At 37.3% G+C, this 22,374-nt stretch overlaps 2 protein-coding genes and 1 long non-coding RNA gene across 6 annotated transcripts in view; 1 reads left to right on the top strand and 2 right to left on the bottom strand.

Annotated features, from left to right (window-relative positions):
- LOC6050868 overlaps window positions 1-10,150 on the bottom strand; it is a 49,620-nt gene extending 39,470 nt beyond the window's left edge. The window contains exons 1-2 of one of the 4 annotated variants that reach the window (XM_038251328.1): window positions 9,972-10,150; window positions 9,349-9,538 (exon numbers count right to left, since the gene is read on the bottom strand). The gene's annotated coding sequence lies outside the window, so the exon portion shown is untranslated. Of the gene's footprint in view, window positions 1-9,348 lie in introns of all 4 variants that reach the window. The other 3 variants (XM_038251329.1, XM_038251326.1, XM_038251330.1) reach the window with 3 other exon arrangements.
- Window positions 10,151-10,499: 349 nt separating this feature from the next.
- Window positions 10,500-11,255, top strand: LOC119767906. The gene is made up of 2 exons (XR_005277783.1): window positions 10,500-10,799; window positions 10,869-11,255. It is a non-coding gene; the product is annotated as an uncharacterized LOC119767906 (long non-coding RNA).
- A 648-nt stretch (window positions 11,256-11,903) lies between these two features.
- Window positions 11,904-21,988, bottom strand: LOC6050867. Its single transcript, XM_038251911.1, has one exon. The coding sequence runs from the start codon at window positions 21,961-21,963 to the stop codon at window positions 11,965-11,967; it is 9,999 nt and encodes a 3,332-aa protein (XP_038107839.1). The 5' UTR covers window positions 21,964-21,988; the 3' UTR covers window positions 11,904-11,964.
- Between the last annotated feature and the right edge of the window lie 386 nt (window positions 21,989-22,374).

The following is a 22,374-nucleotide window of genomic DNA, read 5'->3' as shown; positions in this document are numbered from 1 at the left end:
CCTAAGAGCCAATGGTAAACAAGTCCTATTTTGCCTCGATATTCGATCTACTTACGAAAAACCAATTTCAAAAATGCTTAAGATTGTTCATCTAAACGTCTTTCAAGTGCCCTAAACTAAAAATAAATGAAATTTTGTTACAATTTGGAGGAAAACGAATAATAGTGTCGGAGGTCACAATGGCTCTTACGGCTTTTTGAAAACTCACCCGAAAATTGAACTGTTGTGTACAGGTCTTTTACTTTATAACTTTTACAGATCCCCAAAACTCGATGCCAAATCTGAGATGTTTAGCAATAACTATGAAACCATTTTTGCTACTGCGACTTACGTGTAGCAAAAACAGTTTGGGACGGTATGTCCACGCATTCCTCTTTCCCAGTAGATTCTGTGAAATGTGATTTTTGTATTAATGTTTGGGGTTTTCGGATGTAGGTAGTGCAATTTTTAATATTATCAAGAATTATGCCGATTTTCACAACTTATTGGGCAAATTGTTTGGTAGAAACCTGCTTGCTCACTTCCCGTTTAGGGGTTACATATACATGTAGAAAATCACAAAATTTCATATTACAGAAAATTTATGAATCCACTAAAAAGATGATTTTCAATCACTCCTGAAAGTTTCATGAAGGTATTTCCAGGGTGACCACTCAAATCCCATTTTCAAATTCTCGACTTTTCCAGAACCTCAAATATATAAATGGAATGAATGATATAAATGATATGAATGATTTCAAAGCTAAATTCTTTATAAAAAGTCAATTCAACCATTGAACAAAATTTCTATAAAAAAAACAAAGTATTATTTTTTAAAGTAAAAATAGAAAGAATTGATTCAGAGAAAAAAAAAACAAATTAAAAAAAATCAAAAAGCCTAACAATATAATTCCAATGTTTATTTTTAAAATTGTCAAACATAAAGATTTATTATACTTGATTTTAACTGGAAATGAAAAAGGCGTCAGTATTTAAATGTTTTAATTCTTTTCAATGGAATATCTAGATTGATAAGAACCTATGTTTACCAATAATTTTATGTGAAATGATTGAAAAGACAAATCCTTTAAACATATTAGCAAAAACTTTAAACACGATTACAGCAATAACTTAAACCAACATGTCTAGAATTTAATAATTTTTCAATATATATTTTAAAATAGTTTTAAGAACGAAAAATGTATGGATTTTTTTCGATGTTTAAGTTTTCTAATAACTAAAAAGCTTTATTTATTGTTATTTACCAATACTCACAAAAATGTTTGAGGAAATTATTGATATTTTTATTTATATTTGCGTTTATGGACTATTTAACTCAAGAGTCATTCGGGTCCGATTGAGGAAATTAAAAATATGGAAAAAATATAGTTTAACACTTAAACATTAAAAATATTTACCACGAAAAACTCAAATTGGAATTGCAAGCAATATGACAAGATGAAAAAGAATCATAGCTTTATTTTCATATTGGTTTTGCAAAAGCATTGTTGTTGTTTAAAGTTAGATGTTGTTTGTTTGGTAAACTTTGTCAAAAATAACTTAACATTATTTGATTCATATTTTTTTTAGAAATTTGTGTCAAATGCCATTTTATTCATCCAATATTGATTGCCTCAAATAGGTTATAATAGTGAAAGGAACCTTAAATTTAAAGTTAGTTGCTAAAAACAATTAAGTGAAATTACAAAAAATATATAAAATCAATTAGAGACATACAATAATTTTTATACAAGTATGCTTGGAATTCCCGACTTTTGTCAAAAAATCACAAATTCCGTACTTTTTCCAGATTTCCCTTAATTTATCACATGATTTCAGATGAAAACGCTTTTTAAAAGCTGTAATTTCATGCTGTTCCATGATTTGGACTTTAAATGTAGCGAATTTCAGTCAAAAACACGGTCAAGCAACATTTTTCAAATCGATGGCAAAGTCTATCAATCTAAAGTTTTTTTTTTCAGATGCCTTTTGAAGATCAAAAAAAAAATAGAAATAAGTCGTTGTTGGTAATTTTTAAAAATGATGCTTGTTTCTTGGTAATTCTTCAGCTGAAAAAGTAAAAACACTGACAAATATCTGTTAGCTCGATGATAATGAGTTCATGCATCAACAGCAGCAGTTCATTTTGGTTTGCCACAATAAAAAAAAAAACCATTTCATGTCGACGACTGAGTTATCTTATCGCGTGTGGACCACGAAAAAAAAACAAACATCCATAATCAGCACCCCAATGAAGGACCACAACGTGACACAAAACACGAGACCGCAATCGCTGCTCGAAGTATGCTGCCCTTGGAGGTCTAATTTGATGTACAATTAGACTTTGGGTGAGAAAATCAATTTTCAGCAGGAAGTTGAATGGCGGTTGCGTCAAAATGTTATATTTGGAATGATGCATTAGACTGATTGACACTAACATGTTGATGTTGAAGTCGGTATAAACCAACCATGTAAAGTTATGTGACTTGTGCAGAACTCAGCTGTCACAAGTCAACCACCAAAAGTTCAACAACTTTGTCTGCATTCCTCCAAACTGACCTTCTTCATCAGGTTCGATTTCTGTCCACAACCCACAACCGTCGTGAAAGTTCTGCGTAAGTACACTTCCGCGTGTAATTGATAACCACCGCGCCCCAGGGTTTGACCTGTGATTCAACGGTAAAAGCCACCAGACATGAACCGCCACAGCGATTGAACGTTCAGTTGCCACCGCCGGCCGTCGCTGCCCTGCCCCTGGTCAAGGGGAAGGAAATCGAAATTTGAAATTAAAATGCCGTATATACAATTTTATAAACCACTTTTCCTCTTTTCCCGTCTGTATACCGGCTCGGTTGCGAGCGTTCCATGAGTCACCACCACGATGCACCAAGATGGACGTTGGACGGTAATTTAAGCGAATCTTTGTGACCAGGAGCTTCCGTGTGACTCTCCCAGATTGGTCTGTGAGACGGGATAGGTCTGGAAAGTTTCCCGTGAAGAAGAGTGATGGATGCGTTTTTTTTGTTGCGCATGCTGGCCAATCTTCGAGCTATCCAGACTGATGAAGATTTCTTTGTGTGAGAATAAAATTGGCCCCAGGATGTCGTCGTCGTCGCCGTCGTCTGGCTGGGAAAAGTGCACAGTGAGTTGATGTCTCCAAAAGTGTGGCACGCGGCACAAACTGCTGCTGGTGCACCGCAATAAAGAAAGACCCTCCCCACGTGTCTGCGGCCATGGCCAACAGCAAAATTGGTTGCCCCACGCCGCGGCGGTAGATGCATTTCCACGTCACATTTGGGTGGGGGAGAGATGTGACTGGGTGTGCAACAAAGAAAAGTGCTGTTCCAAGCATTATGCACATTTGGGGGAAAATCGTGAACTACGCGAGTGGAACGAACCGATGGGGAGTTGCTTTGTGTGGGGCCTAGCGTGTCCCAAAAAAACACGAAGTCGAGGAATTCAATGTGCTCAGTTCTCAAATGATAGAAAATCATGTTAGAAACAACTCTCTCATACATGAAAACTTTCGGAAAAATCGTTTACCACGTTCCCTGGGCATTTTTTTGACAAAAGTCAGTTTTTTCGACAATTTCACAAAATCTGCTGAGAAAAAATGGAAAATTTTAAAATTTCAAATAGCCTATACCGTTAAATGATGGTCTGTGGTCCAATAAACAAGTTAATGTATCGATTTGGCCTTTTAAAACCTTGTTTCCACTTTCCCGGTAGCTTTTATGTCGAAAAATACGAGTTTTTGCTTTACTTTTTTTCAATCTTTTCCCTCGGTATTGAACACAAAAATTTCCTCATATGTGAGAATACATGCATCTTGTAGGAAATTTTCCGCCGAAGATTTTCGTCTAAGCAATTTTGAAGTTTCATCAACTCTGAGCTGAGATATTCCAGTTTTTGTGAAGAAAGAATATTGAATATTTGAAAATGTTGATATTAATCATCATTTGCATACAATATTAAGAATAATTTAAGCCTAATTTGAAGTGCGGCTGTATTGCATCTGTTTTTAAACATGATTGGTTCATCCTTCAATACTAAGGGCCACCTGGTGTTGTTTTCTCATGGCACACTACGTGCTAAATCAATGAATTATTTTTAGCAAATAACTCATATTTAGAGCATTTTGCATTTAAACCAATCGATGCACGTTTGCTGTGTTTCCATGGATACAAATAAACAAATAACAAATATAAGGTTCAATTGTACGCATTTCCGTGATCTGAACCACAACGTAACGTTTACACTCCCTTCTTATAACTCCTGTTGATAAATCCGATGTTCAGGTAAATTAAAAATAACACTAAGTATTTGGAATTTATTCTATAGGGATCCATCCATTAATCACGTAGACATTTTTTTTAAATCTCAGCTCCCTCTCCTTCTCGTGGTCAATTGTCCATAAAAAAAACTTTTTTGTATGGAGCGTGGACAATTGCCAACCCCGTAAAATCGAACCATATATTTCGATGCCTCTGTGCTCTCTTGTACTTAGCTTACTGGTTTTCCTATCTAGTTAGCATAAGAGAGCACAGATGCATCGATTTGTTATTTGTTTATTTGTATCCATGGAAACACAGCAAACGTGCATCGATTGGTTTAAATGCAAAATGCTCTAAATATGAGTTATTTGCTAAAAATAATTCATTGATTTAGCACGTAGTGTGCCATGAGAAAACAACACCAGGTGGCCCTTAGTATTGAAGGATGAACCAATCATGTTTAAAAACAGATGCAATACAGCCGCACTTCAAATTAGGCTTAAATTATTCTTAATATTGTATGCAAATGATGATTAATATCAACATTTTCAAATATTCAATATTCTTTCTTCACAAAAACTGGAATATCTCAGACTCGTATTTTTCGACATAAAAGCTACCGGGAAAGTGGAAACAAGGTTTTAAAAGGCCAAATCGATACATTAACTTGTTTATTGGACCACAGACCATCATTTAACGGTATAGGCTATTTGAAATTTTAAAATTTTCCATTTTTTCTCAGCAGATTTTGTGAAATTGTCGAAAAAACTGACTTTTGTCAAAAAAATGCCCAGGGAACGTGGTAAACGATTTTTCCGAAAGTTTTCATGTATGAGAGAGTTGTTTCTAACATGATTTTCTATCATTTGAGAACTGAGCACATTGAATTCCTCGACTTCGTGTTTTTTTGGGACACGCTAGTGGGGCCATTTGTAACCTTGCCAGCATAACCTGATGTGGCAGCAGCAGTTCCATTCCCCCAAAAGCCATGTCTAGTCGTCTGGATCACGACAGTGTGCTGTAATGTGGCACTTTTCTTTTTTTTTTCGGTGATTGCAAAAAGGATTGCCCGCCGACAACAAAGACTTGCTTAGGGCAGACCTCACAGTTTGCACTTGGTCCTGTACTATGTGGCTAGACACTGAACTACCCCACCACATCGCCCATCGAGAGATCCTTCCAATTTAGCACTTCTCCATGCAGAGTGTCTGGAGTGCTGCTATGTGCATATACAACAAAACTCCACCCGTGTTAGAGCTGGACAGGTTCAATCGTGTCTTTGGCTTGCACCAACTGGTTCAAAGCTTGTGCTACTACGTTGAAAGCAAAGCGACACGAGCGGTGGAAAAAAATGTATGATATTATATTGCTTCAAACTCTGTTTGCTCCCCAGCGACACGAACGGACGGACGGACGAGACTCTGTCAAGACGATTTAGTCCCTTGTCTTGTTACTGTGAAGTAAAGAAAGAGGAAAAAAACATTGGGAGAAAGCTCTCTCATCCCCTTTCCTCTTGCTGGATGAAGAAGATCTTAGAAAGACACTAACAGGTAAGATAAGAGTAAGACACAAAGTTTTAGTTTCTATAAATTAGCCCTCTTGACTATCCAAATGATGTAATTGAGTACAATGTTGTCCAGACTCGATTATCCCAAGCCTCGATGCTCCAAAGTATCGATTATCCGAAGGTTTGTATAGAACTTCGGATAATCGAATTACGAACATCTTTTTGGACATCAAATTTGAGCTTTGCGACCTCATTCCATCGGATGAGGAAGTAAAATGTCGGTCCCGGCCTTGGTTGTTAGGCCGTTAAGTCATTCCAGGTGTAGGAGTCGTCTCCATGCCATAAGTACAAACAACACACCAAACCAAGCCTACTCCGGTGGAATCGCTGGCGGCGGTTGGACTCGCAATCTAAAGGTCGTCAGTTCAAACACTGGGGTGGAAGGTTCCTTGGAGTAAAAAGAGGTTTGGGTGCTCTCCCCATTCAAGCCTTCGGACTCCTAGGTTCGAGCAGAAACTTGCAATAGAGACCACAAAAGACCCGGGGGTCGTTAATGTGGATGGTTTGATTTTGATTCGACCTCATTTTAGTATATTTTGTGTTAAAACTAACTTAACATGTTTCTAATGCATTCAATTTACTCTTGTACACAGTAAAAAAAAATCATGGTAATATTACATCTGGGAAGGGGTACATCTTTTATGTCACAAAAATGTGTAAAAAATGTTTAATTTTACAGCTTTTCTGGTGTTATGTCACTTTTTCAGTATAAATTGAGGTAAAATTACATCATAAAAACGGTAATATTCAACCTTCAAAAATTACACCTTCCAAATTTACTTTTTACTGTGTACTAGATTGTTTCAATAATCTTTTAACAATGTAACTTGTTTTCAATTTAATTTTATACTTGTAACTTGAAATTTCGCATAAAATAGTTGCACATTGAATTGAAACGATTTCAGTTAGGAAATTGCTAATTTTATATTAATGGTTGTCATGTCAAAACAAACAAAAATCGTTAAAGTTGTGTTACTAAAAGTAAAAGAATGAAATCATAGAACATGGCTTTGTTAAATATCAGCATTTTTTAATATTTGCGTTTTGTGAATAATGGAGATCCAACGCTCTCCCTTTTTTCAAAGCCTTTCAGTGATTAATATTCTTGATAAATTATGTGATTTTTACACAGACATGACATTCCAGTTTGATATACAGTTTAGACTCTTTTATCCGAAGCAATCAATTGTTTCGTTGTTTTGTTTTGGGTTGTTGAGTTAAAATATGACTTGAAAAATACTCTTAACTGATAAAAAAATTAGTTTAATATGCACAGAAAAAAAAATCATGGTAATATTACATCTGGGAAGGGGTACATCTTTTATGTCAGAAAAAAGGTGTAGTTTTACCTCTGGAAATGTGTAATTTTACCACTTTTATGGTGTAATGTCACTTTTTCAGTCTAAATTGAGGTAAAATTACATCATAAAAGAGGTAATATTCAACCTTCCAAAATTACAGCTTCCAAATTTACATTATTTTTTTCTGTGTGGTGGTGATGAAATATTTTGAAAATGTAATTAGTAATGTATTAAAAGACAATCAACCAGTCAGATTTGATTAAAATGAGGCCGTAGAGCAAGAATTTGGCGCAAAAAAATGAGAAAATAAAAAAATGGAGATAGCTCCGAAGTTTCTTAAAAACTTGTGATAGACAAAATACAGTCTAGACTCGATTATCCGAAGGCCTTGGCAAAATATCACTTAATCGAAACTTCGGAAAATTGAATCACGAAATAAAAACTCGTTGTCTTATTTTGAATTGCTGAGCTTAACTATGACCTAAAAATACTCTGATTTGATTTTTTAATCCAAGATGGCGGCCAAAATGGCGGTGATAAAATATTGAAATAATGTATTTTTCAATCTAAAAAAAAGAAAAAAAAAATGTTCTTGATTCGATAATCCGAAATCCTTACACCTTCGGATAATCGAAACATCGGAAAATCGAGTCTGGACTGCACAAAAAAAATGATCGGATAACTGGTTTGTAGATGCGGCCTCAAAGAAATTCAAGTATTAAAATATTGTTTTTATCAAGTGCCACCTAATAAGCACTCATATTTTATTTGACGATGACTCGACAAATATATTAGTCTTATTTTCAATTTTAAAAAAGGATATCAAGCAAGGTTTTCTGTTTTTATATTAAAAATATTTCCAAAACATTATTGTCAAGTCAACATTTTCTTTTTTTACATTTTCAGACCTTCGAATTTATTATAATTGTCATGAAGACTTGCTGTTTAAGATTTAAGATTTCAGATGTACTGCCGTTCTACGCATAATATGTCCTATATTTATTATTTAGTTTCTTTGTTTCTACGCATAATTATTCGCCCAATATGTCTCTAATCACCCCAGTTAGCAGTTTATCACTCTTAGTTGTTGTCATCTTACTATACAACAGGTAGGGGAAATATACCAATTTTTATCACACTGAGCCGTTCGACCAATTCTCATCACTTCTGCCGTTTTCCGCCATTAAATCAACATTTTCAACAATGGTTAGTTGCTTGCTCACTTTAATTTGAGCTATTTATTACTTTGGAACAGTCAAAAACACTTTATTCAAGCTGTAATTCATGATCAAAGTGCTGATAGGCCGATAATAGGAATAGGCTGAGAAAGGGTATAGTTCCCTTACACAAGATAAAATGCTTCGTGGAATTAAAGAATTTGTAAAAAAAAATGGTGAGACAATTATGCGTGGAAGTGTAACGATGGGACAAATAGACTTGGTGTTGTATTTGATGAGCTTCCGAACAAAAAGTCTAAAAATTGTCAAAAAATGACATGGGACAATTATGCGTAGAACGGCAGTGTAAGTTATCTTAAAAATCTAAAGAATTGATTTCAGTAATGAACTAGCATAATTTTTCCATGTTAAAACACAAATTACTCATAATCTGTGTCTGTTTCCAAGTATTTCCCAGCACAATCAAAGAAAATTCCAATTCTGGATTTCCCAACGACACATACACCACCACAAAGTGAAGGGAAATGCTGATGGAGCTCCTGCTGGAGGAGCTACACTCAGCTGGTTTATACCAGCTAGCTCGCTCTCTCGCAGGTGAGTTGGGTGGTTGGTGAGTTCCTCTGACAGCTGATTTTGTTGACAGTTGACTGTCGAATCCCTCGGTCTTTATTTTCCTTCTGCTGTTGCACGCAATTCACCCATACATGAGGGCAGCCCCAGTAATAATACGCGACGAGCAGAAATAAATTTACTCCAACACAGTTAAAGTCAAAACTCACCACCCCAGAACTCACTGGTTGTGTGTATAATTAGCATTTTGTTGTCGACATGGGGGCAATAAGAAAAAAGAAATGCGAAAACGATTGACAGAAGAAATGAGACCAAATATTTTGATTTTGAAAAAAAAGATGCGCTTGTTATTGTATGTATTGCCAAGCAAAATTCAGATATTATTGGCCACACAAACTTGTACAATTAGGCAAAATGACGTCTGATGCAAACATGAAACCACTACATGTAAAGGTTTAGAGAAATAATGTATAACTTACCTTACTAAAATAAATTCGGAAAATTTCGATCAAACGAAGATACTGTTATATAAATCCATTTTTCAAACACGGAAAATCTTCTTTTACTAGTTTAATCAACATATTGTCCTAGTTTTGAGCTGGTATCTATCGTATACCGTTTTTAATTCGCTTTACTTCTTGTATCTTCTGACACCACTTGAAAAATGCACTAACACAATTGTAACAATTTTTCTAATTGTTTTGCTTAAACTTGATCGCAACTATTTTGCAATAATCCTCTATTGTTTCACCATACAAGCTGCACTGTTGGTAACTATGCAATCCAAAATGTCCCCTCAAGTCCCGAAATATATCAACTTTTCTTTTCATAAAACGACTTCGCCCAATCCTTCACTATTTTCATAGATCCACTTTCAGTTTTTCATCAAATTATTTGCGATATATATGGACTCCTGATCCCGTAAATAAATGTCTGAGAATCCACTTTATAATCCACTTATTTCACTTAATTTTTCAGCACAATTGCTCCTCGCCCACTTTTGCTTGCTCTTCTCCCCCCAATCAGCCCTTTTGCTGGTTACTGATTTTGGCTGCAGTATATTTTCTTTCTGCAAAAACAGCAAATTCTCACTGAAACCTACGGGGACACACGACGATGGGTGTCGGTTCCAGGGATGGATGAGAGAACTGGCTGCTGGGAAAGCAGGAGGATTGCTGGATGATTCCTTTTTATGGGGAGCAGTCGCGCGAGGACACTTGGTACTGCTGCTGCCTCTAGGAAAATCTCGAACCGCTCACCACCGTAGACGAAGAAAGACTGAGCTCTGGCCCGTGAGTGGAAAATCCTGCTCGACCAGATAAGCAGAGCTCTGTGAACGTACCCACCGTGATTATACCAGCCAGCACAGCTGACAAGTGGTTGACTGGCATAGGGTTGATAGGGTGTTCAGGGACATGGGTTGGTGATTGCTTTTGAAAAACTTAATACACTCAAAATACTGTTCACCACAATGCTGCATGAAAATTCTGGTGGCAGATAATTTTCAGTCCGAAACAACGTTTTACATGAATCATGCAACTGTCGCAGTGCATTCATGTCAACCCAACTTGATTTGCACGTAGCCTTCACCCACACAACCAAATGCTGCGTGAAACTCATGCCTGAAAAATCGGGGGCGTGGCATGCAGTCATCTGTTTCTTGGTTTGCATGAAATTCTTGTTATATCCACGTGGAAAATGTTTTGGAAAAAAATCACTAGCATTTCCATGCAACATTGAAGTGAAAAGTCATGGTGATGAATGAGGTTGCGTGAAAATCCTGTCTGCAAATTTTGAGTCGGGCGTGCAAGTCTGGGACAGTCAGTTAGCTGCTGATTGTCATCAACTGAACATGGTTTCAGTTTTTTTTCTGTTTGTGCCGGAACAATCTAGCACTGTTTTTTTCGAAGTGAGATTATGAAGTGCAATAGTAAGTATTTTGCCCACAATGCCATCGTGTTTTGCTTAACTTTTTTTATTTTATTTGTTTATTTTCTAGGCCACGAAAACCGAAGTTCCAAAGCAACAACGTCGGTGCAAATCACCGACAACAAAGCCAAGCGCAACTTGAAGCCGGAGGTGAGCTAGGCTCACCCGGTCCAGGACATCATGGGAGTCAAACAAGCTAAGAAGGTAATAAAGGCACTGGTCGCGTGCGGCAGAAGGTGAGTATCGCTAGGGAAGCCTCCCTGGATCCACGTTCCGCAAGTGATAAACCGAAACGAGAACCAAGAGTGCGTGTGTGAAATTATTCTTTGAAAATGTCTCCTGAACCAGAAAATAGCAGAAAATTTTAGTATGTTGTGATTTATAGTGTTTTATGTGAAGTGAACAAGATTTTGTGTTGAAGTGTTATTAAAATTGGAAAATAAAAAATGTCAAAAGAGCAACCATTTTTTTCTTTGATAAGTAATCACAAAACGCAAAAAAAGATTACTAGTAACAAATCCTAGAACAAATCACAAGCCACTCGAAGCAAAAACGCATGAAAATCAAGCGAATACATTCTGCTGCACATGAGGACCACGTTAAAATCCAATAAAAAGCACAGGACAATGCGGAGGAAGCTACATGAAAGTCCGGTGAAATTCATCAGAGGCGCATGCAAACTTGCTTTCAATGTGTGTGTCAGCTGGTTTTCGGTATGCATGAATTTCATGACACAATCGCATGGGAATAGGTTTGGAAAAAATCCACATACCTTTTCATGCAGCATTGTGGTGAACAGTTTTTTGAGTGTAATAATCAAAAAACTGCAAATCTGGGCATCAAAGTAATAACAGTGAGCTAAACTTTACTATTTATGAAGTTTTAAAATTGACCTGCGCAAGACTGTGCAGAAATTTTGTTGGTTGGTGTTATCAGTTTGATCAAAATTATCATTACTTTAGTTTTAAAAATAGAATTTTGGAAATATATATTTACTTTTACACAATACTATCAAGAAGCTGAGAAGATGATTAGTTATATTTTAATCTTTCTTAGAGGGAATGTGATATTAATTAATTCTTTTGAAAGACATTTTATAACGAGATTCTATTTTGATATTTTATTCTTAATCTATACGTGAATAAAAATGTTAATAAAAAATCTTCTTACTGTATCATGTCAAGACAATCCGGAGCCAATTGTTCGATAATTGCTTCCCTCCTAATGTCAAATGTCTGAAAGGATGCCCAGGTGTGATTATTTTCAAATGATGGCCCTGTAGTGTTTGTTGAAGTATCAAACATCTGACGGTAGTTCTCCATCTTAATCGTTTCTGTTAACTCTTCATCTGCTGCTACTAAGCGTTCTAACAAAGCGGTATAATCTTCAACATCACCGTTTTTGGTAAAACTTAAGATATCCTCGTTTAAATCTTCAACTACATTGTTGATCCACCACACATTCCTTGAATTAATCGTTTTTAGTTTACCTTTGAGGCAGTCAAATCTTTTGATCAATTCATTTGTGTTTTCAACTAGTGGTGGGGTTGTTTTTCTGGTTTTACTCGAAAACCGTGCAGAAAAATTAAGAATGGAGTTTTTGATGCTACTAAACGCTGCAGGTGCTACCATAGCTAACATAAGACATCCGTTTACGTAATCCAAGCCAAGACCGGAGGGCTTTGGGGTGAAAACCAAAGAACTTTGTTTGCCATCACAAACTACAGATGCATTTCCGTTGAACTCAATAGGTTTGCAGAAGGAGTAGGAGTCTTCAACGATACGTTCGTCCGGATTGATTTTTGTAAAAACGGTGTATTGCGAATTCATGCTAAAGCACTTGGTAACGATCGACTCATCAGATTGTTTGAAGTGGTAGCAGTTTTGAAGTACAAACGTATGTTTCGATTGATCGGGAATTGCTTGGAATCCTACACTTTTACTGCAATATTTGTTAGTATTTGGTACGTGAAAAAAGCTTGAATAATAACTATTCAATGTTGACATAAAATCATTGATAATTGAGGAAAACAGTGGTACACCTGAATTTGAAGCATATGGATGGTCTTTGAGTTGAAAGTTATCCACAACTTGTAGTTGGCAGCAATCAACATTACGCTTTTCAATCGAGTGCCGATTCGATGGTTTAGCATCATCCAAATTCTGGAGTAATTCCGTAACAATGCCTTTAGTTCCATCATATTTCGATACCTCAAACAGAATAGATTTTACAGCATCGATCACTTCATCAGACTGTTTTGATGAAGAGCTGACGAGTTGAAGGAACGGTTGGCGAACTATTAATTTTGCGTTTTTAATTAAGGTTGTTTGAATTTCGATTAGTAACTCGTGGGTTTGCTTAAAGTATGATTTGGCATCAGACAAAAAGACTTTCATATCACCACTCTGTCCTGACTTTATGAGCTGTTTAAGGTCCTTGAGATGGCCATGAATTTTTGATTCGATTTCATGCAATTTGGTTGACACCTGCATTCCAAAACTTGCTCCTATCGTAACTTTCCAAATGGTATCGGGACTAGACCAATTCCATTCAAAAATGTTCAGATTTCCATCATTTGCAATAGCGCCAGCATAAAGGGCAACTCCAGCAGTACTCGTGACAACGCTCGCGACAAATATAATTCTTTCCGTTCCAGCGAGACTTATGAATCTTTTGTGTACGTTTCCAATACCAGCAAACAACGTTGCTCCTGAAACGGCTCCCCCAAATAAAGCATTAAAAGTGGCAGGATCAGACCAGTTCCATTCTAAAGGATTCCAGTTTTGGTTGGCAGAAGCTGCACTCAAAAAAGCAAAACCTCCAGCAGTAGTGCCAATAACAAATCCAGCTGCCACTGAGGATAATCCTACAGTTCCAGTCAGAAAGGTAAACGATGCACCTATCCCAGCTGGAGCTAAGCCACCCATGACGGCTCCAAGAACTCCACCAATAAGTGTAGGTTTGAGTTTCCACTTTGTCGGATTAAACGATCCGTTTGCGGCAGATGCCCCCAAGTAACCTCCAACGGCAGCAAATGCCAGGGGAATCAAAAACGCAAATTGACCATCTGGATCTACCAGAGATATCGGAGAGTTTCCAGCGTACACGTAAGGACTAGGATATTGCTCCTTTGGATCGATTTGGTAGAATCGTCCAATTTCAGGATCATACAACCGGGCATGATAGTTGTAAAGATTTGTTTCTTCGTCCCACTCTTGTCCTGTATATCGGTAAGCAATTGCTGCTTCTGGATCAGTATTGTACTCACGAAGCAACTGGCCGTACGGTAGGTAATCGTAAGCCGCTACCACTTCACCGTTCCTGATCACCAACCGGATCGACCCTTCGTGGTCAGAATAGACGCTGTAGAACTGACCATCCCGTACGAAACCAAGCATAACGTTATCAGAGAATATGTACGCAGTACTACGGACATGTGTTGCACCATTTTGGGAGTGTGTTACTTCATAGTCCACTAAGCACTTTCCTTTAATATCACGAATGTAATATTTTTGTCTCAATATTTGCCCATTATGATCTGCCACTACTTTAAGTATCCTCTCTCCCCGAACGTCATATTGGAAGAAAACTTGTCGTCCATCAATCATGTCAATTTGTTGTACTCGTTTGTTCAAAGGATCATACGAAATATTGGCTATACCTTTATGAGTTGCTTTCGTAACGCTTCCCTCGGAATCGTGTTCCATAGCAAACTCTTTTTCCCTCATTTCTTCTGTTGCAAGATCAGTGCAGAAGATTTTGGAAATTTTGTTCGTATTTTCCTGGTACTCCAAGCGATATCTTTTAAATCCTGTATAAAAGTGCACATGATTGCCGTTTGCATCGATATCGTAAGATTGGATGTCACCAGCCGAGTTGCCTAATCCTTTAGCAAAGTGTTCATACAGTGTGGACACAATTTCGTTTAAAAATCTAGAATGATTTTTCAACGCTGCATTAAGCTCTGGGTTCAGAGCCTTCGTAGACTTGTTAGATCTAGATCCCACAAAGCTTTGGGACAGGAGCTCTTTCCAAACCTTATCACAAAACTCGTCACGATTTACGAGATCGTGCTCATGCCAAATTTTGCAAACAGCTGAAAAAACAGACTGCGGAAGATCTTTCCTAACTTTGATTGCTCCTGCAAAGAGCACCTCAAGGGAAGCGGAATTTATGTGCTGCGTTATCGTCGGATGAAACAGCGGCTTGCCCGGCAAAGCATGACACGTTTGGCTGTTGCTGCAATCAGTTATAATAAATCCTGCAGATTTTAAAGAATCCCAAACGTTTTTGGAGTCAGTAACACTTAATCCCGGTATCAACTTGGAAAACGATTGCTGCGTCAGAGGATCAAGTGTGACTTCGTCACTGCTTTGAAAATATTTCGCTTTTATTAGCTGTTTGTGATTTTCGTAATCGTAACGATGGCCGTAGAATGTGGGAAATCCTTCATTCGTCAACACTGCAGCAATATGATTAGCCCTGCTTCCAGTACCGCAAATAAGTGGCATTCGTAATTCTATTGCCGGATAGAACGATTTAAGGGGTCTTCGGAGATCATCTAGAAAACCTAGATTTTCCAACGCATTTAGACACAAACTAGCCTGCTCAAGCGATGTGTCCTTGGAAACGAAATGTTTAGGTTCAAGTTTGATAAATTCAACATCACTTTTGGAATGCCATGTGGAATTGAAGCTCACAGCAGACACTGTACCATCTCCGAAGGATTTGCCTCCGTAACTTCCTGAAATGTAATCCACGGTTTCAAAGAGGAAATTATCCCGAACGGATGATAAATATCCTGGAGCGTTATAGTTAAACTTACGCTTGTATGAGAAACGACTACGCGGTTCAAAATGTATTTCCTTGATTTGTTCGTGAGGAGTGTACTGAATCGATGCGAGTGTTTTACCTCCCATATTTAACGACTCAATTTTTCCGTGCACGTTATAGTCATACCGTACTCTTAAAAGTTTTCCATTGACACCGAATGGATAGTTGATTTTCGTTAATCTACCATTCATGTATTCGTAATTGATTGCCATCGAGTTATTAGCCGATATGAAAATTTTGTTGAGCAACTGGTCTTTCTCATCAAAATGCAGTGCTTCAGTAACGATCAAGCCTTTAACACTTTTTCTGGACTTTTGTACACGATGTCTGATAGAAAACACAAGTTCATTTTCACCACGGTCGTATACTACAAAGTTGTTTGTCTTTGGTAAAGTACTATTATTGGCCAAATAACGGGGAAGCTCTTCCGATGTTATTTTCAAATAACCTTTTTCTGCAATTTCTCCTAGAGAGTTGTATGTGTAGAAAGTAACATCTTGGCTGTCATTTATGATGAATCTTAACAATCCCTCTTCTGTGTACATGTAACGTTGTGTCCCGGAGTCCGGAGCTGATTGCTCCACTAGACGTCCCTCTGCATCGTACGCGTACGTCTTGGCCCATTTATCTCGCATTTTAATTTCTGCCAAGGTCAGCTTTTGATCGAAGAAAGGATCGGCTTTAGATAGTGTTTTAGCTTTAAAATGGTACATTGGTGGAAGCACCCGCAGTAAACGATTATTACTATCGTATTCGAAAGTAGTCAACCGATGATCGTGATTTATTACTTTTACTAGTTCCGCGACTTTATTGCTACTTTTGTCATAAACAGTTATAGTTAGTGATCCCCCCGAGTTTAACTCAAACTCATGTCTAAAGCCTTTATTTGTTGGAAAAAGATTCCTTATAGAAGACACGCTGGGATTCGATCCAAATTTTACGCTGTACGGTCCATCTACCGAGAATGGTTTCCCAGGAAGGCCTGTAGCAACTTTCTCTTCAAGTGGATCATCCCGATAGGTAACCCACGTGTATGGGTATCCTTCGCAGTCAGAGTTTAAATCAGATACTAGTCCTTCAGCTTTACGTGTTGATAATAATTTACTAGCATTCATGAGAAATTTATCATCATATTTCAACAACATATTCTGTTCCCTTATTACCTCTGTCCATTTAGTTTTTAGGACCGGTCTATCAATCTTATCATAAACAATTTGCCTTATTTTGACGCTACTGTGATCTTGCAAGACAAGTTCTTGAATAACCAGGCCGAGTTTATTGAAATAGAAAACATGCACTGATGGATCATACATCAACATAAATTGCGAAATGGACACTTGTCCAGTGGTATGAACTCTAAGCTCAGAACCAAAATTTGAACTCAAATTCCGTTTAATTTCTGAAATAATATGTCCTTGATACCAAGTCACAATATACGATTTAGTCATAAGAACAACGATTTCACCCTCTGAATCTATAGAAATAGAAGTCGAATCGTTAATTTTAACCGAAACCTGCTTCCCATTTCCCATCACTTCAAATGTTGTAGCATTTAATGTTATGTTTATGCTCCCGCTATCAATAACTTTATACAGGAAACGAAAACTGAAAGTGTTTGGAGAATATTTCAAAGTTTCATTAACCCTTGAAACACCTACCGGTACAATTTCACCCAGAGCTGGCTTCATCTCGACTTTTGAGTTTGAATTGTCGTTAATGTGTGAATTTCTTGATTTAGATGTGAAGGATTCAATCGATCCACTTTCGGACACCTTTGCAACTATGTTTCCAAATGGATCTAACAGTGTTTGTTGTAACATTCCAGAATTTTTCAAAATGGCACGAATATTTCCACTTCTAGCATCGTACAGATTAGCTTCAAAGTTGAAGCTCAGTGGATTAAAACGAACATGGTCAACATCAAGAAAATCCGAAGAAGGATTTTTTATTCTAACTTCAATTTTATGAACATTTTCACCCGGAGATGATTGGTATGAAGCCTCAACGTAGCACCAGTCTTGAATGTTAAATTGTTTCGATCCTTTGATTTGTTTTAATATAATTCCTTTTGAGGAAAGTATGTTCATCGTGAGAATTTCTGAAATAATGGAACTTTGCTGAGTACGAATCCAGCTGGACACCACAAAAGATAAATTTTCCAGTTTTGGAGAAAATGTTCCAGAGATTTGAGAATTGGAAGAAAGTCTAAGGAAATGATTTGAATTTTCTTGCATGATGCGATTTTCATCGAACTTCCATTTGTTGTTCGTTGAACCAATTCGATTGGATTCAAAAGGCTCGAAACCGTAGTACGAAATAACTTCTTGAGATAAACGATATGGGCGCAAGTCAACGATAACACGTCGTTTTAAGCGATCGGTTAAAAATTTCTCATCATCAAATTTTTCATTTCCATTTGAATTTTCCTCTTGCTTAATTGTTTTAACAATTTTCGCTTTAGAATTTTTAATAACTTTTGTGCTATTTTTCCCTTCTATCAAGTCAAATGATTCTTCGTACCAACCGTACAGTCCTGGGTTAGCACCGGGTAAAATTTTTGATTGAGTGAAAGCAAATCCGTCTGAATAAGGCGTAACTTTGGATGCATCATATACAAATTCATTAGTTTGCTTCTCGTTCTCAGTATGGATAATGTCTTGTCTAGTTATAACGTTTTGTCGGTAATTGAGAAAAGATTTTACTGGTTTCACAGAAGTTGCTGTGCCGTTTTCATTGGCTGTAATAATTGCCAAATGGTTACTCATTCTGCTGATAAATTCATCGCTTGAGAAATGATGAACTTTCTTATTTTCAAATGTAAAAATCACTCCTGTGCTGTTCGGTTTCTGAACGCATGCATAGTCCGGGTATGATAAAATTAAATCATTTCCATGAATTGATTTGGTATCCCACAGTAATTTATTGTTACGAAGAAATTTGAAGGTTTCATTTTTTCCTGCTTTGGACAACACAGAATCGTCATCTAATTTTATCTTCAAATTCGCAACATTAATTTCATTTTCTGGAATTTTCACCTTGTTCCAGCGATAACCATCGAATTCAAGCTTGTGTGAAGCTGCAACAATGTTTTCGTGGCTGACAAACACACCAAACTTGGCTGGATCAAGGGCAAAAGGTATTCCGGCGGTAACATTCTTGTACACTTCCTGGAGATCGCTGTCCAGTTTGTCGAAACTTTCCTGGCGATATTTGTTTTTTTCACTCTCCGAAGCGTGGGGATGTTTGCGAATTTCGTCTTCAACTTGTTCCTTCAACCGTTTAACCTCATCCAGGACAGTGCCCGTGTGATGTTTTACTTTAAGTTTAAACTTTCCATTTACTTTTTCGTATCCCACTTTGAAGAAATTGTCTTGCATGGGTGGAAGTTCCAGTATATATTCATTCAAATCTTCAATCAATATTGATACAGTTTCCTGATTGATTAACTCGTAATTACTGCTGAATATACGGAAGTGAAGGTTCAGGAAAAGTTTAGAATCTTGAAGACTCAAGCTTCGTACTATAACAGCATTGTGATGTGTTTGCAGAACTCCTTGCTTGAATAAATCTTTCAGTTTATCAATTGTTGCTTGATCAGTTTCAAACTGGTCAAAAACCAGCAAACTTGATTGAAGAAAGTTTCCAACAACTGGTATGGGTTTGTTGATCCAGGTTCCATCTTCACCTTGGAAGCCAATTGTTAGCTCAAAGTTATTGTGAACCACATAAGCATAGGAAAATGTTTGCACAATAGCATCATCGGCAAGGTTATTCAAAACTGGCTTAACGTCCCACTTATCATTCACTAATTGTAGAATACCAAGTTTTTTGCCATTACGGATAGTAATAAACGATTTTCCAGCCATAAGTTTGCTGTTTTCTGCAAGTTTCATATAAGATGCTTCCGAAGACCATCCTTTCGATTGCTGCCGGAAAAGGCAAAGCTCTTTATGCTTCTTGTGATACAGTAATACGATAAAAAAGTTATCTGCTGTTAGAACTTCAAATTTGGTGACACTTTCTTTTCCCAAAGCTGGAAACAGTAGACCCGACATTTGTGTTGTGGCAGAGCCAACAACATCCCTGGCTTGAATGTGAACTTGGCCTACCTCAGTTTTACCAGCTATTAACATGTAATTTTTTCCGTAGGTAATTTGAATATCAGCAAAAGATTGGAATTTATTCTCAACCAAAGCCTCTGGAAACGATATGAAACTGTACGAGAATTGAGATATCAAACCATTTGGGTATTGAATCTCTGTCATTTCACCTCGAGCACCTTCATATTTAAATTTCAAAATTGGAATGTTTACTTGAGATAAAGAAGTTAAACGTGGAGAAGATTTAATCAATTCATAATTCAAATTCACCTTTTGTGTGTAAACTGACGTTTGTACAAAAAACTCAGTTAAGAGTGTAGAATTGTATTGCATGTTGTAAGTAAATCTGACTGAATCTCCATTGTTACTTGTTATTTTTAACAAATTCAATCTTCGAGCATAACTTTCCCCAGAAGAAAGCTTGGCATAATCCGGTGAATAAATATATTTCAGAAAATTTCCATGCTGATCTTGTCTCATAGCAAGAAACCACACTGAAGGTTTTGCTTTTACTGCCATCCCACTGTTTACCAGAGGCCAATTCTCAGATCCTGGTTCCCACTGAATCCAATCGACATTGTTAAGCGATCCATAAAAGTATTGTTCAGAATTTGTTTTTATAATCCATCTTTTCTGTGATTTATGAAACTTTATTTCCACTTCTGGCGAACCATCTAGAGAAAATGAAATAATTTCGTTTGATTTCATTTGAAAATTACGTTTCAACTCTGTTTGAGCTCCACCCTTCACAAGGTAATAATCGTGATCAACGGGAAAAATACTTCCTCGACGTTCGATATAGATACAATCGATTGGTAAGGACCAACCGGCACCTAAAACATCTGCTGGTTTATATTCTTCAAAAGCGATTTGTTGCGTTATTGCTATCCCAAAAGTGCTGGGAACTTTAATTAGTGGCACCGAAAAATCCAATGTTCCAACAAGAGGATTTCTTGGATGTAAGAATTCTTTAAAATCAAGTTGATCATGTAGAAAAAGGACTGACGGAGGTGCATCTGTAATCTGAGAAATCGGTTGTGTTGCTCCTTCTGGCTCGAAACTGTCTTCGATAACATTTTGTTCAAGATTCGTCTCTTCCTTGGTATTCAACTGCAATGTAAATGAAGCTACACTGATTTTTCCTAAGGCAACAACAATTGCTCGATTATCAACGTCAACTACAGCTACACCTTTTGTATGCCGATGAGTAACATCCATATCCTTATCACTCAATAATGCGTTTGACGAATCAATATTCACCGACACACGAACTATGTTCAATCCCGACGGTCCACTATAAAACAGTTCATCGATCCCATCACGATCGATATCATGCAGCATCACTGATCCAAGATGATCTGCAGTCCAACCACGCTTCCTTGAGAATTGAGGTCCGTAAAATGTAGCGACAAAGTTCCTCGATGATTTATCGTACTTGTATACGGTCATCCCAGTACTATTGAAATGTAGAACGTCACGTACGGGGTTGACATCCGAAAAGAGCTTTCCGTAGAATACCCGGTCGTCATCCGAAGTTGAGAATGGTATTACGTTGCTTTCTAACACTTTTTTCACGACGTGATTCTTTCCAAACTTGAATATTTCCAGCTTCTCACTCGTTCTTATCGTGAACGCATGTTGATTGCTGGAATCCACGAATGCTAACGAAACCCCAGTGCCAGAGTCCTTCCAGTGTTCCCCAATCAGCGGATCAGAGTCCATCTTCCATATTGGCTGCTGCGAACGAGCCAATGCTTGTTCCTTAATCACCGCTTCGAACGAAATTTCACCTCGATCATTTCGACTAATTATGCCAATTTTGCTCGTATCGGCATAAAAATGTCCAAATAACAGCAAATGGTCAGACCTGTTCCAATTATAAACATCGTGATACCGGCCGTCAGACGAAAGCAGTTCCATTCTTAGCTGTTCGTTCAATTTGAAGATGTGGATCCCCGTTGAATTTCTCACAACAACGTATCCATCCTCACTCACGATCCAAGGACAATATTTCACTTCGTCAGTTTCGGCAAAAACGTTGTCCTTTTTCCACAAATGATGCCATTTTTGTAAGGCTGGATCATATTTGTAGCACTGGATAGCTTCAGCCGATCTTACAAAAAGAAGTTGATAACGAACTCCGCCAATTTGCAGAATTTTTGACTTCACTTCCATCGGTGGTCCTCCAGGATCATCCAAGTGCTGAACATCAGCAGGCAATAAGCGCTCCATGCTGTATCAAACTGTTCTGTTCTCGTTTAAGCTCGTTCAACGACTGAGCTGAAATTTTGCCAGCATCGCTCAAATTATCAAATGGTGAACCCCAGTCTGGGGGCGCGCTATCAAATGCATGTTGTATGTTGTGCGACGAATTAAATAAATAAAGATGCTGGATCTATTCACTTGTAGAGATAGTTATTTTGTCATTGATATTCAGTTTGTTCCTCATGACAAAAAAATAGCTTGTATTCAAAAAACATGAAATAGCAACAGATTGGGAATACAGAGCTTTCCAGTAGAAATAATGCGAATAGTAAAGTTTCAAGTCCGGGGGAATCCCTCGAAAGATTAAAATTGAAAACAACTTCTCAAGTCTACCCTGCTCGTCGGTCTGACCGTTGGCTAATAAAACTAATAATACAG

Source organism: Culex quinquefasciatus, chromosome 2 (assembly GCF_015732765.1).
Source record: "Culex quinquefasciatus strain JHB chromosome 2, VPISU_Cqui_1.0_pri_paternal, whole genome shotgun sequence".
Classification (NCBI taxonomy): Eukaryota; Metazoa; Arthropoda; class Insecta; order Diptera; family Culicidae; genus Culex; species Culex quinquefasciatus.
The sequence above is the reverse complement of the archived record's forward strand: the minus strand, read 5'-3'. Positions and strand labels throughout refer to the sequence as shown.

Excerpts from the sequence above, each read along its gene's own strand:
- LOC6050867 (XM_038251911.1), bottom strand. The coding sequence starts at position 21,963 with ATGGAGCGCTTATTGCCTGCTGATGTTCAGCACTTGGATGATCCTGGA.